The sequence below is a fragment of the Varanus komodoensis genome, unplaced genomic scaffold (assembly GCF_004798865.1).
Source record: "Varanus komodoensis strain SLA01 unplaced genomic scaffold, ASM479886v1 scaffold14_1, whole genome shotgun sequence".
NCBI lineage: Eukaryota > Metazoa > Chordata > Lepidosauria > Squamata > Varanidae > Varanus > Varanus komodoensis.
In genome coordinates, this window is record NW_025335438.1 from 9,629,219 (window position 1) to 9,645,745 (window position 16,527).

The 16,527-nt window shown below is 41.3% G+C and overlaps 1 protein-coding gene across 1 annotated transcript in view; it reads right to left on the minus strand.

The window, feature by feature from the left end:
• PI15 (peptidase inhibitor 15) overlaps window positions 1-15,829 on the minus strand; it is a 30,292-nt gene extending 14,463 nt beyond the window's left edge. Inside the window, exons 1-2 of the mRNA XM_044424319.1 lie at window positions 15,680-15,829; window positions 14,854-15,180 (exon numbers count right to left, since the gene is read on the minus strand). Of these exons, the coding sequence (XP_044280254.1) occupies window positions 14,854-15,126 (273 nt within the window). The 5' untranslated portion in view covers window positions 15,127-15,180; window positions 15,680-15,829. The remainder of the gene's footprint in view (window positions 1-14,853; window positions 15,181-15,679) is intronic.
• Between the last annotated feature and the right edge of the window lie 698 nt (window positions 15,830-16,527).

Consider the following 16,527-nt stretch of genomic DNA (forward strand, 5'->3'; position numbering starts at 1 on the left):
TATATTTTAGAGTACAGTGACTGCTGTGGAATAATTACTTTTATCATTTTGGTATTTTGGTATTTATTTATTTTTTTCTCATAGTATTTAATGATTGAATTATCTGCATTTATTTATTTGTATTTAATGTTATTGTTATGTCAAGCAGACTTATGCTGGGTGGCCACTGTTCATATGAGGACAAGAAATGAGTAGACTGACAGCCAAGAGATTTTTAGAGACTTTTAGACAGATGTTTAGATTTATTTAAAATGGTTCTCTGTAATTATGTTTCTTTAATTGCTTTATGGTTGTAATTGTTATATGATATAATTAGGAACCTCTATTTTAATACTGATTTTTGTAAACCATTCTTGCAGCCATGCAGGGCTGATGAACAGTATATAAAAGCAATAATAAATAAATAAAGCAGTTGTAAATAAGTGACATAGCTGCATTTATTTTGGGATCATTGAGTTCTTTAAAAGCTTTTTGCTAACTTTAAATTTGCAGGTGGCACATATTCATAGAATCAAACTACTTTTGGAAGAACTGGAAAAAAGCACTCATACCAAAGCAATTTAAAATAGGCCATTCCTTTGTTAATACTTCAGGAAGTACTTTCCACTAAGCAGAGATCATTTCCAATGTCTGTTTGTGGTTCAAACTGTTTTGTTATCTTTCATTATTAACACATTTCCTGGCTCAATCAGTTTTAATATTTTCAGTAATTGATTTAGCTCAGTCTGGGATCAGTTGTTGCAAAGAAAGCTACTATGTGGATTATATAATAGGGTTGGGGGGGAAAAAACGCTCAAGCTTTTTACACATTCTGAGATTTTAAGACACCATGAAAAGCATCACAGAGACTTGGCTGACTTTCAAAACTTGAATACAGATTATATAGATGCATATCTTGCACATTAAATGTATTAAATGCACCAATGTGGACATGCATTTCAGTCAGGGTTCATTCTTTGCAAAACTTTTTTTAAAGTCTGGCCAAATTGAAGGCAAAACAAAGATAGGAACACCACTGTGACCTTGTTATGTTTCTTGGCTGATGTTGCTCATGAAAGGCTGTTTTGATCTTACATTTCCTTCAAGAATATAAGTGCTGTGTTGGTTCAGAGCAAAGGCATATCTAATCCAGCCTTCTGTTCTCACAATGGTGAACCAGATGCCTTTGAGAAGCCCATGAGTACCATCATCCCAGTCATGTTACATTAATACACACCTTTCTTTCACTTGAAAGGAATGCAAGATGACTGTCATATCTTCCTTTACATTTTGCCTGTGAGGTAGGTGAGTTTGAGGGTCCATAACAGGTCCAAAGTTACCCCATTAGCTTATGGCTGACTGGGGTCTAGAACCCGGATATTATGAGTTCCATTCCAATACTCTGGTCACTACACCCATTTTTTTCCTAGCTTGTAGTACTGAAGGTAATATGTAGCCTTCATGATTAGTGGAAATTGAAAACCTTATCTTTCATGTATATAATCCCTTTCATGTCTAACCACCATTTAATACGTGGACAAAGTGCTTGGACAAGTATGTACCACCACCTGTGTACTGGACCCCTGCCCATCGTGGCTACTATCCAAAGCCAAACATGGGATTGGTTCCTGGATCCAGAAGGTCATCAACGCCTCTTTGAAGGACGGCCGGGTGCCTGCCCCTCTAAAGGAGGTGGTGGTCAGGCCGGTCCTAAAGAAGGTGTCCCTGGATCCAGAAATGGCTGCCAATTATAGACTGGTGGCCAACATCCGTTTTTGGGCAAGGTGCTGGAGCAGGTGGTGGTGGGGCAACTCCAAGCTCTCTTGGATGAGACTGATTATTTGGACCCATTTCAGTCCGACTTCAGACCCGGGTATGGTACTGAATCTGCCTTGGTCGGCCTGTATGATGACCTGTGCAGGGAAAGAGACAGGGGGAGTGTGTTCCTGTTGGTTCTCCTGGACCTCTCAGTGGCTTTCGATACCTTCGACCATGGTATCTTTCTGGATAGGCTAAGGGGGTTGGGAGTAGGAGGCACTGCTTTGCAGTGGTTCCGCTCCTACCTCAACGACCGATTCCAGAAGGTGGTGCTGGGGGACTTTACTTCTGCGCCATGGCATTCTGTCCCCCTTGCTCTTCAACATCTTTATGAAACCGGTGGGAGAGGTCATCCAGAGGTGTGGGCTGTGGAATCATCAGTACGCTGATGATACCCAGCTCTACCTCTCTTTTTCAACCAATCCAGGTGAGGCAGTGGCTGTACTGAACTGGTGCCTGTCCAAGGTAATGGGCTGGATGAGGGCCAATAAACTGAAGCTCAATCCAGACAAAAAGGAGGCCCTGCTGGTAGGTGGTTCAAACTCCTGGGTAGGTGACTTGGATCTTGTCCTGAATGGGGTTGCACTCCCTCTAAAGGACAGGGTCCGCAGCTTGGGAGTGCTCCTCGACCCAGAGCTGACTTTGGAAGCTCAAGTGTCTGCGGTGGCGAGGAGTGCTTTCCATCAGCTTCAGCTGTTCCATCAGCTGTGTTCCTACCTGGAGGACGACTGCCCAGCGACAGTGACGCATGCATTGGTTACTTCCCGGTTGGATTTCTGTAACGCGCTCTACGTGGGGCTGCCCTTGAAGACAGTCTGGATACTTCAGATGGTGCAAAATAGAGCAGTCAGGTTGCTGATGGGGACTGGGCATTATTCTCATATAACCCCAGTCCTCTACCAGTTCCATTGGCTTCCCATCAAAGTCCAGGCTCAATTCAAGGTACTGGTAATCACCTATAAAGCCCTTAATGGCTTGGGACCTGGATACCTAAAAGAGCGCCTGCTTCCATGTTTGCCCTCCCGCCCCCTGAGATCAGCAGCAGAGGCTCTCCTCCGGGAGTCCTCCATGAGAGACATCAGGAGGCAAAGTACCCGGAGGAGGGCTTTCTCTGCGGTGGCGCCCCATCTGTGGAATGCGCTTCCCAGAGAGATCCGCCTGGCGCCGTTGTTATTTGTTTTACGGTGCCAGGCCAAAACAGTATTTTAATAATCTTTAATATTTTTAGTTTTAATTGTACAGCCAGTGTGTTTCCAAGTTTTAATTGTAATTGTATTTGTCTTATTTATTTGTTGATGTGAGCCGTCCCGAGGCTATGTAGCAATGGGGATGGCATATAAAAACTTTAAATAAATAAATAAATAAATAATACCACCTCAGTTGATTGCCATCATTCCATTTTACAACACATTTCCTACTGGGCTGCATGAGAAATTACTTCCTTTTATCTGACCTGAATCACCCACCAATCAGTTTTACTGAATGAACCTAAATTCTACTATGAAAAGCAGATAAAAATGCACCCTCTCCACTTTTGCCACACTTTACATAACAAGCAGCTGCTAACCCCTGCTTATTTGGGCTGTCCTTTCCTGTACATTTTTCAGCTGCATAGTACCATTTGAGCTGAGCCTATATCTTCATGCAGAGTGAAGATATTTAGGCCAAGGACTAAATTCTATTTTGGAGAAGGGTCCAGTGTGGGTAGACCAAAGGTAAAAGAGATGAGGCCCAAAATGCCAATATATTTTAGATTAAAATTTTTAGTAGTAGCTTAGTCCTTAGGAGAAGCATTTCAGCCTTTTAGAATTGTGAAAAAGCTGCACAAGTGCTAGAAACCCACCAAACAATCAGCAGTAGTCAGTTCCAACTTATTATATAAGGTCTTCATGGAACTTTTGCCTCTACTTGATCAACAGCTGCCTTCCTGGGAATGCCTGATGGAAGCTTTCCCAGAAAAGCCCAAGCTTATGGGTCACCTGTATTTTGGATGTATTAACTAGGTTGTAGCTGGCTACCAGACATAAAGATTCTTCTGACTTGACCTGACATAGCTGTGCAACCAAATATGCATCCATTTATATGTTTGGCCGACAGTATTGAAACATAATATCTAAAGAACTTTCGTAAGGAAGTTGTGCAGACTGTATCCATCACTTTTACTTGGCCCATAACAATACCGAGGACTGCCACCACACCGCAACTTGTTCCATCTCTATTATCATATCCTATGAGCTGAAGCAAGCTGCATAATCACCACATACTGCTGTCCGAATGCAGCTTCTTAGGACAGCTTGCTAAGTGTGTACAGCGCCAAATGTATGACATGCTACTTTCACAAAACTCCTCTGGTGCAAGACCACTTATTTGCTGGCAAAGTAGGCCATTTTAAATAAAGTCAATATTATTTGATTTCAGTCCATTTTTTTCTTGTTCTAAGCTTCAGAGCCAAAGCAATTCATTACTGGATTTAATCAACCCAAATTATTAACATTGAGTGTAGAAGAATTAATATATTTGGACTTCTAAGTTTCTTGTATAGATAGTGACAGTTTAATGTGATTGTGATGTCAGAGATAGACCAAATATGATAAAAGATTTTTCAGTCTTTATCAGTGTCTCTAATGAATGTAATCTAGCTATTCAGCATGAGCTTTTCTTCGCACGCGCGTGTGTGCGTATGTGTGTGTGTTAAGCTGCCCCCCAACAGGCAAGTTTTCTTAACAGGATGATCTCTGTCTTAAGAAGGAATCTCAGTCTGCACATTTTGAGACTCCAGTGGATTAAGTGTCTCTGTAAGTGGCAGAGAGAGCATGAGGAAACAAAGTAGTCTTAATCAGGAGGAGAAGATAAAAATGAGATGTTAAAGGAAAGAAATGTAGTCCCAGATTAACTGCAACGATGTGCTTAGAGAAACAGTTCAGGAGAGAAATAAATCCATGACTGAAGGGAACATACGATAGTATGATGGATGAAAGTAAAAAATAAATGGACAATGCTTGGGCAGAAGCTGAACCCAAATGTATATTTTCTTTTACAAAGGTGGCTTGTTGGAACTCATAAACCATTCAGAAAATTAATTGATATTACTGGGTCATTAGATCCTATGGATCAAAATGTAAAGATGCAAGCAACAAATAGAGCTGTTTCAGCTGAATTCTTGGGAAATGTTGGCTGGCTTTGGTACACTATTTCAGTATTTCTTCCCCTAGAACCACAAAGATCCAGTGTGTGTCTACAGCAGTTTGCATATATCCTGCTGGTCTTGAAGACACATTTCCATGAAAGGAAGTGCAAGTCACAATCCTTACTATTCTCACTATTCTATGTATATAGAGGGTAATATAAGATCATAGGTTGTATTGTGGAGGGACCATAGCTTAGTAGCAGTGAGCATACTATGGATGAAAAACATTGCAAGTTCAGTCATCCATTAAGAAGGATCAGGTAGCAGGTGACATGAATGACTTCTGCCTGAGATATTGGAGAGATGATGGAAGTCAGAGTAGAAAGCACTGTGCTAGAGGGTAAAAGTTTGACCGAGGTAGATTCCCTTGAGCTCTTGTGGGCCATCTGCTTTTCCTAGAAGACTCAGAATCCAATACCATTTTTATGACTTTTCAGGACAGCATATTTGTTAGCAGGAAATGTGTGTTCCTATCTACTACATATGACATGATATTAGAGCTAATACATTATATCATGTTTAAAGCCTGTTGCAAGAGCCAGTGTCATTTGCAAGCCCTAGCTCAGCCTTTCACAAGCTGGTGTCCTCCATGTGTTGGACTGCAACTCCCAACCAGTGAGGCTAATGGTTATGTTGGCTGGGAATCAAGGATAGCTGCAGCCTAACTCATCTGGAAATCAGCAGGTTGGGGAAGGCTGGTCAAGTTTATATTGATACGTGGAAAGGATATAATCAAATTAAGAGCTCGTTATGAATTTAGTCAAATACTAAGAATCATAGAGTGTAGTGACAGATACCTGAATTGTTCCATAAAAATAATTATATTCTTATTATTAGAACTGTGGAATGATTCCAACATGCACTGAAGGCTAGGCTAATAGTTATATGAAATCAGACCTTCTCCAAGATGGTGCTACACTTATGGAACTCTTTATCTACAGAAGCCTTCAAGTCCATCTTATTTTTAGGAAACCTCTTAAGGTGTTTGTGTTCTGCCAAGCTTTTTAACAGAGGGTGGTCCTTTTTAGTTATTCTGTTAGTTATTGATCAAAGGAGATTATAGTTGGTTTTAATCAATAAGTAGTGAGCATGCAAATGCAAGTAGATAAAAAGGTACCACTTCGGTGGGCAGGTAACAGCGTTCCGTGCACTTCGGTGTTTAGTCATGCCGGCCACATGACCACAGAGACTGTCTGAGGACAAACGCTGTCTCCCTCGGCTAGGAAACAGAGATGAGCACCACCCCCTAGAGTCAGGCATGACTGGATGTAACATCAAGGGGAAACCTTTACCTTTACCTTTTAGTGAATCAATCATTGATAAATTAATTGGATATATTAAGTGAATGACTTTCTAAGCTCTTACAGTTTTATTTTAAATAGTAAGAACTAGTTTGAGTGCTCCAGAAGTATAATGCAACCAAGTAAACAAAAGATATTTTCTAAAAAGGATTAACTGTAATCTTACTCTACTGGTCATATTGGGAAAAGGAAAAGTATATCATGGACACAGACTTAAGATGTTAAGAATTTCAACTTTACTTCCAAGGCAGCATCTTGGTTTTTATCCAGTCTGTTAACGCACAAACATTCATACTGGATTATTTGGCTTTAAAATGATTGACACACTTATGGAACACTACAGCATCTATTTTGGAAGTCAATGAAACATTACAACAAGACTGAAGCATGTTTTATTGCTGCAATAAGTCTTAGGAATGGACAATCAGTTCAACTGGCATCAGTTCCATTGAAACCAGTGGACATTTTAACAATACTCATATAGAGTATCTTTTTTTCTCCTACAATGTGGCTTTATTTTAGATGTGGCACTTAATATGGAAAACTGAAATGTAATTTACTGAAATGTAATCATGTAAATCCTTATAAATATGAATATAAATTATTTCCAAGCTCATGTCTTCTAGGTGCTATAATATGAACTTATTAAATGTGGGCATCCTGATCACCCGTTGCTGTCTTTATTTTTGGCAAACATAGCATTCATATGCTACCCTTGAGGATGACTCGTTTCACACTAGCAAGTGTAGCTGTTTTATTTCTAAGCATGTCATGTGGATCTTTTATATTCAAAATACACTGTAAACATATCGGAAAGCAGTCAGTGAGATGAGAAGTTTGATTTGCCCCCCTCAGCCTCACTTCTTCAATTCTTAAGATGCCATGCTAGATTTCCTAGAGCCACTGGAACCTGTTGAAAAGGTGGGACTACCTCCTGGAACCATATTAAAAGATTATGATGCAATCCGGTTTATTCTAGGCTTGTCTAAGTATGTCTGCCTGAAGTATCTCAAATCCAGAGTAGCTGACTGCAGCAATTAGCACCTGTGTGATGCATTTGCCATTTTCCTGTCTTCATAACTCATTAGAACTCACCATATGAAAATTCTTCATCATGCAGTGAGTTCCCCTTCCCCAATGCTGACCTGCGCTGATGCAGAGAGTTCTCCCAGCTATCAAGCCAACAAAGGTTCAGGGAGTGAAAGTTACATTGCTTCCAGGAAACTATAGGAAACTATGGCATTTGTACCAGATCTCAAACTGGAAATCACATTGGTACTAAAAAGAAATTTGTACAAATATAACTGCAGAGGTATTTTCCTGCAAAAGTTTATTAAAGACATATTATTTCTTGTTTTATTTCTCTTTCATCTTTATATTTGGTTTTGATCCATTTTCTGAACTTTAGATGGAATAGTGGGATTTTTTGAAGTGATTTCTTGGCTCTGTTTGTAACAAATTGCTGAGCACAATTAAAAAACAAAAACATAAACAAGCACGTTCACAGTTTGACACTGAAGTGCTATCTCCTAGTCCTCAAGGAAAAGGATATGTGTCGATATACATAAAATCCCTGTCCTTATGAAGCAGCCTTAAAAAGTGTTCAGTTGTTGAATTTAACTTTGGGATACACCTGATTTCTTCTACATCTGAAACTTTTATTAAAAATAAGTCAACATTGATGGTAGGGGTTTTAGAAACATCATGGTTCTTCATAAAGGATGTTGGGGAATGCTGAGCATACTGCATAATCAGCTGGAGTTAAAAGTTCTTTGCAAAAGAACTGTCTAAATTACATTTCACAAAGAAGTTGCCATTACCCATGTGCTAGTTTGTCATGTTGACATGTTCTTTTCATGTGTCCATCCAAGGTATCTCTGTAACTTCAAGATAAACATTATTTTTGTATAATGAAACAATGGTCCTTCCAGAACTATGTGGATTCTTTGCTCAGTAGGTAACAGGATTATTGCTTGGCCTGCCTATTTGCAACATTAAAATGCATTCAGTGCAAGCTGCAATGAAATGAAACTTTATATGTAGTGCTGCTGTAGAACACAGTAATTCATCTCCAGGGGACTAGACTGGCAGGATCACATTACTGGCAGGTGCTCCAGAGTGTGCATTGGCTTCCTGCAGCATTCCACAAAGAACTTCAGATGCTGGTCATAACATCCAAGGTATGTAGCACTTCAGTTATTTAGGGTTTTATGCATTAAGGCCTTTCCTGCTCCTATATCTAGGCTTTGACAAATCAATCTATGTCATTTTTGTATTTTTCTGGTCTATGTCACTTTCATATATATTTAACTGAAAGTCTGTTCCGTCCAATTTTCCACATCAGTCTGATTTTTTTTAATGCATAAACATTTGCACTTATTTTTCCTTTGCATTTCACCTAATTTTTACATTTGTATTCAATTTTCCTTAATACACACATCATTGTGCATGTTTTTTGAGCCAGGAACTACACAGCAAAATTCAGAAAGGTATGTAATGTAATCCAGTCCATGTATAAGTCTGGGGAGTAAAATTAGATTGATTTGCTTAAAATGCAGATGCAACAACATATTTCCCATCCTTACTCATAGTAATTTGTATGAGCTAATGAAAACCTTGTTAGCTATTCCTTCTGCACATTAAGAGTAAACTGAACATATTTTCACCAGCTATCCCATATTTCTAAACACATACAATGGTACCTTGGCTCACAAACGCCTCAGTTCATGACCAAATCGGGTTGCAAAGAAACATTTCATAAAAATTTTGACTCAGATCGTGAACTCCGCATTACCGACACTTACTGAAATAAAATTACAGGGCCCTGATGTGCTCTGCTGCATCTGATCTGCCTGGATTAGCTTGGATTTTGCCACATGGATTTTACTTGCGGCCCTTCAATCCTTGAATCTTTTTGCCTGAGGTTTCTTCCTGAAATCAAATCCCCATCCATACATCCCTTTTTGCAAACGGGGATATCCTTACAAGATCGGGTCCTTTGTGCCCATGCTTGCACATCATGCACATCAACACACACACACACACACACACACACAGGGAGATAGAAGGAGGGAGGGAGGTACTTCAGAACTTACATAAATTAGTATTTCCAAATTCAAGCAGGATCTTTTCTGTATGTACCACTGCTGCTGCTGCTGCTTTGTCACTCTCCTGTCCTCCTGGTTTCTCTGGCCTGCCTTTCCCTCTTTCCCACACATTTCCAACTCTCTTGATCTTCCTAACCACTCATCCCATTGGTTCCCATTGGGTCATTTCCACCTTAATCTTCTCCAGAGTCATCTGCTCCCCGCTTTTTTTCCCATATCAGCCTGTCAAGCCCCTGATTGTTTCAGATTGGGTCAGAAGCAGCCCAGCCTTTTTCCCCAGCCCTGTCCTGCAAGTTCTCAGTCATCTGGCTCCCAAAGGGAACAGCAGGTCTTGTGGATGTGCTAGTCTTTCTACATGTAGCTGCCAATGCCAGGCAATCCTCCCCATCCATTCAAATAAATGACATTTAGCAAAAACCGGTATGGCCCAGTGTATGCATTAACTCTATGATGCAGCTACTACTACCTTGTGGCTAGAACCAGTGGCACAACAGTAATATTTAGATTGCTTACTTTTTCAAACCTGCTGCCTTCCAGGTGCTTCTGACTTCAACTCCCACTAGACCCAGCCTACAAGGCCAATGGGCCAGAATCTGACCAGTCAAATTTGCAGTTGCCCAAAGTATCTGGAGTTTTGCAGAATGCTTGCTTAGCACCTTATCTCAGTGTATAACAGCTCTAAGGGGGAAGGTTTCAGACAGTGCCTCCACAAGTTCAAGTAGCACCTGAAACATGGAGCCTTGTGGAATAGAGCTCTAGTCCTGATTCAGTATTGATTAGAAGGATGCTGATATATTTAGAACACAGCTTCTTCCTACAGAAGCCAAGCACTCAGACAGCAATATGGGAAATCCGCAGGACCGGTTACAGAAGGGGACAGAGCTAGGCTGCACTACTTTTCCCGTATGTTGTTGAATGTATGGTGATCCTTTGAGCCCTCCCCCTTATGTTATTAATGAAAGATGAACCACCAAATTTAGTTTCTATATTGTCCGTGCAAGCCCTCCCATTAGCTATAGCATGGCAACTGACCCAGGCAGCAAATGCCTGCGGGCAGAGGAGGCAGCCATTCCTTCTGAGTCCCTGTGACATTCCCCTTTCTTGGAATATAGTGTTGTACCACCCAGTCTGCCTTGCATCCTCTAAGCTAGTCTGCACCCCTCTGTTGTGGTTGAGGTCATTGATTCTGTTGCCAGTTCAATCTACATCTGTATGTGGAATGGTGGTGAGTGCCATCTTGTCTTTTGTCTCAGGCTGCAAAACGTCTTAGGCCAGCCCTGCTTACTGGAGCTCAGACTCTGGTTGTGCAGTTAAGTCTGTGCCCTGAGGAAAATAAGTAAATCATCACTAGACATTCAATAAGCAAACATGCTTTTGCATATCAATGGTTCTAGTTTGCATAGATTTTCCTACTATTTCAAAGATATATGGTATGAAAGAGTAAGCTCATTTCTCCCACATTTCACTGTATTTTTGATTCTGCAGAGTCCATAATAATATTTGATTGCATTCCAAAATACATGGGCATTTACTATCCCTCTGCAACTATGACTTCAGTGTGCTGTGCTGAGTGCCAACTGTTTGGCACTTAAAGCTTTGAACCAAAAGTAATCCAAACTTGGCTGACAGGAATGGTCAATTCCACTTCTAAGAAGCAGATTTCTTCAGAAACATTTTGGGGGAAAATGGGAATCCAACTTGTGGAACTCCATATATTTTGGCCTACAACTCTCATGATCCCTCACATGGCTAGAACTGATGGCAGTTGTAGATGTTTCCCAAACGTCTTGAAAGATATGACTTGTCCCCCTCTACATGGAATATACATTTTCCTGGAAGTGGAGAGCTAATATGTGTCATGGAGTGGGGAGAAGATAATTGAAAATAACAAATAAAATAAAATACTCTTTTTGCTTACGTGCTGTCAGTGTTCTTTAATGATAAAAATGCAACAAAAATGAATGGAGAAAAATCCAGTAAGCATGTGGGATGGAAGACTCATATGGGAGACTGCCACACTGGCAGTGGACAAGCACTGTGCTATAGGGATGAATCAGGTGGTCTGCCCAAGTCACATGATTACCAGATTTGATATTACTGCTCCAGTGTGAGAACTAAACAGAGGGAAACAGCAGTTTGCCCTCTGCACACAATAGTAGCCATGTAACATCAACCTGCCTTTTCAGGGAAAAGAGCAAGCAAAAATGCAATCTATGCAAAAGCTCTACAATCAGCTGACAATTGTCCCTTTCTCTGCTTTGCATTTCTCCTCTCTTATGTTCAGTGGAAAAAATCTCCATGCGGTGAATATGGTAAAGTTTTGTTCTACCTTGACCTGGTCAATTCCCTATCCTTTTTTGTTCTGGGTATATTTATATTTATTATTTATTTAGACAACTTATATGCCACCCCATCGCATGAGCCTCAGGACAGCTTACAATCATTAAAATCCCATATAAAATGCAAAAAAATTCATCAAATAAATAAAATACATGAAATAAAATAGTGGAAACAGTCTGGTCAATTTAAAATCAACAAGTAAACCATTAACAGTTAAAATAGCATTTAAATAAAAAGGTCTTGGCCTGGCGCCGAAAAACAAATAACGACGGCGGACCTCTCTGGGGAGCGCATCGGTTGGGCGCCACCGCAGAGAAAGCTCTCCTCCGAGTACTCACCCTCCTAATATCATGGAGGGTTCCTGGAGAAGGGCCTCTGCCACCGATCTCAGGGCGAGGGAGGGCATATATGGACACAGGCGCTTCTTTAGGTAACCAGGGCCTAAGCCGTTCAGGGCTTTGTAGGTGATAACCAGCACCTTGAATTGGGCCTGGACTTCAATGGGGAGCTAATGGAGCTGACAGAGGACTGGGGTTATATGAGAACAACACTCAGTCCCCGTCAGCAGCCTGGCAGCTCTATTTTGCACCAATTGAAGTATCAAGGGCAGGCCCACATAGATCGTGTTACAGAAGTCTAATTGGGAAGTGACCAATGCATGTGTCACTGTTGCCAGGCAGTCGTTCTCCAGTTAGAGACGCAGCTGATGGATCAGCCAATGCTGAAGGAAAGCGCTCCTCGCCACCGCTGTCACTTGAGCTTCCAACGATAGCTCTGGATCAAGGAGCACTCCCAAGCTGTGGACCCTGTCCTTTAGAGGGAGTGCAACCCCATTCAGGACAAGGTCAAAGTCCCCCATCCCAAAGCCACCTACCAACAGGACCACCGTCTTGTCTGGATTGAGCTTCAGTTTATTGGCCCTCATCCAGCCCATTACCTCGGCCAGGCACCAGTTCAGTACAGCCACTGCCTCACCTGGATACCTGGATTGGTTGAAAAAGAGAGGTAGAGCTGGGTATCATCAGTGTACTGATGATTCCACAGCCCACACCTCTGGATGACCTCTCCCAACGGTTTCATGTGGATGTTAAATAGCATGGGGAACAAGATGGAACCCTGCAGAACTCCATGGCATAGCTGCCATGGTGCAGAGCCATAGTCCCCCAGCACCACCTACTGGAATCGGCCATTGAGATAGGAGCGGAACCACTACAAAGCAGTGCCCCCAACTCCCAATCCCACTAGCCTATCCAGAAGGATACCATGGTCGATGGTATCGAAAGCCACTGAGAGGTCCAGGAGAACCAACAGGGACGCACTCTCCCTGTCTTTCTTCCTGCACAGGTCATCGTACAGAGCGACCAAGGCAGATTCAGTACCATACCCGGGTCTGAAGCTGGACTGAAATGGGTCCAGATAATCAGTTTCCTCCAAGAGTGCTTGGAATTGTCCTGCCACCACCCGCTCTAGCACCTTGCCCAGAAACGGGATGTTGGCCACCGGTCTATAATTGGTGGCCATCTCTCGATCCAGGGAAGCCTTCTTTAGGACAGGCCAGACTACCACCTCCTTTAAAGGGCAGGTACCCGGCCATCCCTTAGAGAGGCATTGACAAGCTCCAGGATCTAGGTCCCTATCCCGTCCTTGGCTGTCTTGATGGGGTAGGATCAAGATGGGGTAGGATCCAATAAGCAGGTGGTGAACCTTTTTATTATTGGCTCCTTAAAAGACATAGATCCAAACATCTGAAGCCAGAAGGACAACCATAGCACAAGAGAGGCAAGCACTCTGTAAAGCCAGAGTTGCAAATGTTGCAACAGTTGTGCCCACACATGTCTGCCTGACATGTGGCAGAACATTCCGTGCCCGTTTCGGCCTTATCAGCCACCTGCGGACACACCGTGGACAACTCACAACAGGTTAGATGTCAAGGTCCTCATCGAAAATGATGGACGAACATCAGTATTATTGGCTCCTTAAAAGACATGGGTCCCCAGTATACAATTCACAACTGCTAAATGTCCTGAACACTCATGATAGAATGGGATGCAATATAAACAAAGAACCTGTATTTCAGAGATAATATAAAACATGTTATCGTTTCTTCATTAGGTACAATTCAGAAGAATCCTTGACAACCTAAGCCAAACCACTATGAACTTGCACTGGTTTTGTAAGAGTTAACTATCATGCCTTTTCCACAGGCCACACCCACCAAGAATCTTGGGAGCTGTAGTTTGCTGAAGCGTATGAGAGTCCTAGTTAACATCTTTACAACCTCTTTCACAGAAATGCAAGTCCCATGATTTTCTAGAAAGTGCGAATGATCCTTAAAATTCTTTGCATCTCCAGTATTAATATACCCCACTGTAGTGTTAATAAGCCTCCTCTTCCATGCTTTTTTCTTTCAAAAGAGAAACTAAATGAAAACATAAATACAAAAACAAACCATAACAGTTTCAGGACTGTGGCAAATTAAAAAATACAATTAAGACATGAATACTACTGATGCATGTGAGCTGCTTAGCCATAACCTTCACTGAGGTCCTTCTGACAGATGCTGTCAAATTGTTGATGAATTCTAGTACTCTAGGGGAACAATTGCTCGATAGTTTTTGTAGCAATTCTGAATTCAGGCACAGCATGCACAGACTATTTGAAATTCTGCCTCAAAGTTGCTGACAATTATTTGTACAAAAGCATATGTGGGGCAATTTATAGTGAAGTAAAAGAAATGATAGCTTTTGGCCCCGGTAAGCTCACAATGAATTTTTGATGGTGATGGGGAATCAAATGTTCTTTTCATTCAGCTTTGTAAATATCAACTATGTAAGAGAACACCTATATTCAGAAGACATCACACCAGGCCTATTTTGTGGCATGGCTATCTTTGCCACTATCCAAAATTCCACATCACAGGTTAAAGGAGGGACTATTGGTAGCCTGGAGTGCCCAGAACAAACGTATGCAGTGGTTTCAAAAGCCTTGGCTGAGCTAACTTCAAAAGGAAAAGGAAATAGCATTGTTTAGCAACATAAGACCTCTGATTTATACTTCTTTTTCCAGTGTAGACTCTTCTAAGTTCAGAAATGGGAAAAAAGCTAACTGAATGCTTGCTTACCATATATTCCATGTTGGATGCAGGTGGAAAAACTTTGCCTCTGACTTGATTGTGATAATCCAGAATGGCAATCATGTCATTCTGTGATATGTAGCGTTTCCTTCTGGTTTTCGGCAGGTTTGCAGAATCCAGAGGAGTTCTCAAGGCTGCTTCAGCATCAGTGTGATTAGTGGTTGACAGGAACAGGTCAGTAGAATTGGGTAACACTATTGCACTTGTTTCACAGAAAGTGAGAATCAAGAGGGCACCACTAAATGCAGAAATTGCTATCATTTTGGGGCCCGTGCAGGGAGAAGCAGCTCGACTTTGAGCCAAAAAGGAAAAGATCTGTGAAGGAAAAAGGGTTAAAGAATGTGACTGGGATCAAACTGGATCTCTTTCTCAGATGAACCTCCATCTATCCCTCAATGACTCCCCCAAGTTGATTAATATATACTTGGAACTTAAAATATGCTGTTTCTAACAGAGTCAAGGTTCCACTCTGCCTGAAGTCGCCTAGCAACTGTACACACACAAATTGCCCTGTAACATACAAAAGAATGCATTCACATTGACCATCTGACTACAACTGGAGAGGCTGCAAAGAGCATCTAATATTCTGAAGATGAAAAAAGATGCACCAACTGCACAAACCTGACCATTACAAATTGGTTTTACAGTCATACTCTACCCTAATAAAGATTCACAACCAAAGGGAATAGGCAAGAAACATTAGAAAATATGAAAACAGACTATCATACTTGTACTGTTAAATTGAGTCCAGCAAAATGGGATGTGTTTTAATAAAATTGCATGCAAAGCAAACTGACTGAGCTCAATGGCTTACCTTTTTGTCGAACCAACAAGCCTAGGATATTGTTCTTCCAAGTTAAACAGTTCTTTTCTGTGCTCTGGTGTGAACCCTTGGAAAGAAGAGTGTGTCTTATTACAAACCCTCAGAGAGAAAGAAAAAGAGCAAAACTCTGCAAGCTTTCTAGCTCTGGCTACAGGAGCTGCTAACAGCTTTTATATGTTACAGTAAGCTACAAAGACTCTTGCAAAAGAAAAGGGTGGAGTTTTGCACAGAAAACACTGTGATTGGGTGCCATCTGTTTTTTACTGTAGGATATTAGGATATTGTTTCACACCCCCCTTCTCCTTGACTACAAAGAGACAGAAATCAAACCTCCCCCTTCAACTTTCTTCAGTTCCCCTCCCATTTTCCTTTTCCACAATTGAAATAAGGTTTAACAAATAATTATGTGCATTTAATAAATAATGCACATATTGTTTCTATTCAGCTTTATATAGTAACATTGTAAGATATGCATTCAGTAGTTTAAAGCAACAACAACAAAAGCCTTTGTAGATCTGTCACTACTGAGCGGAGCCGACACTTGAAGCACCACAGCTAATCATTTATTTTCGTTCAGGCAACTCCAAAGCAAGAATGAATAAACTGATAACTTGAGAAAGATGTTGGCCACCTGAATGCCTGTCTATGGAAAGCTGCAGATGCTGCTTTACTTGAAAGTGAAAGGGGGTCAGGGAAACATCTGGTTCACATTTAGTAGAATATAGTTGGAATTATTTAAGCAGGGAATGGTTCAGCCACTTATACTGCAAAAGCTGAGGGCATAACACCAGGTCCGTAAAGAATGCTACAGCAGCAGTACAGGCCGCCAATGACCCAGA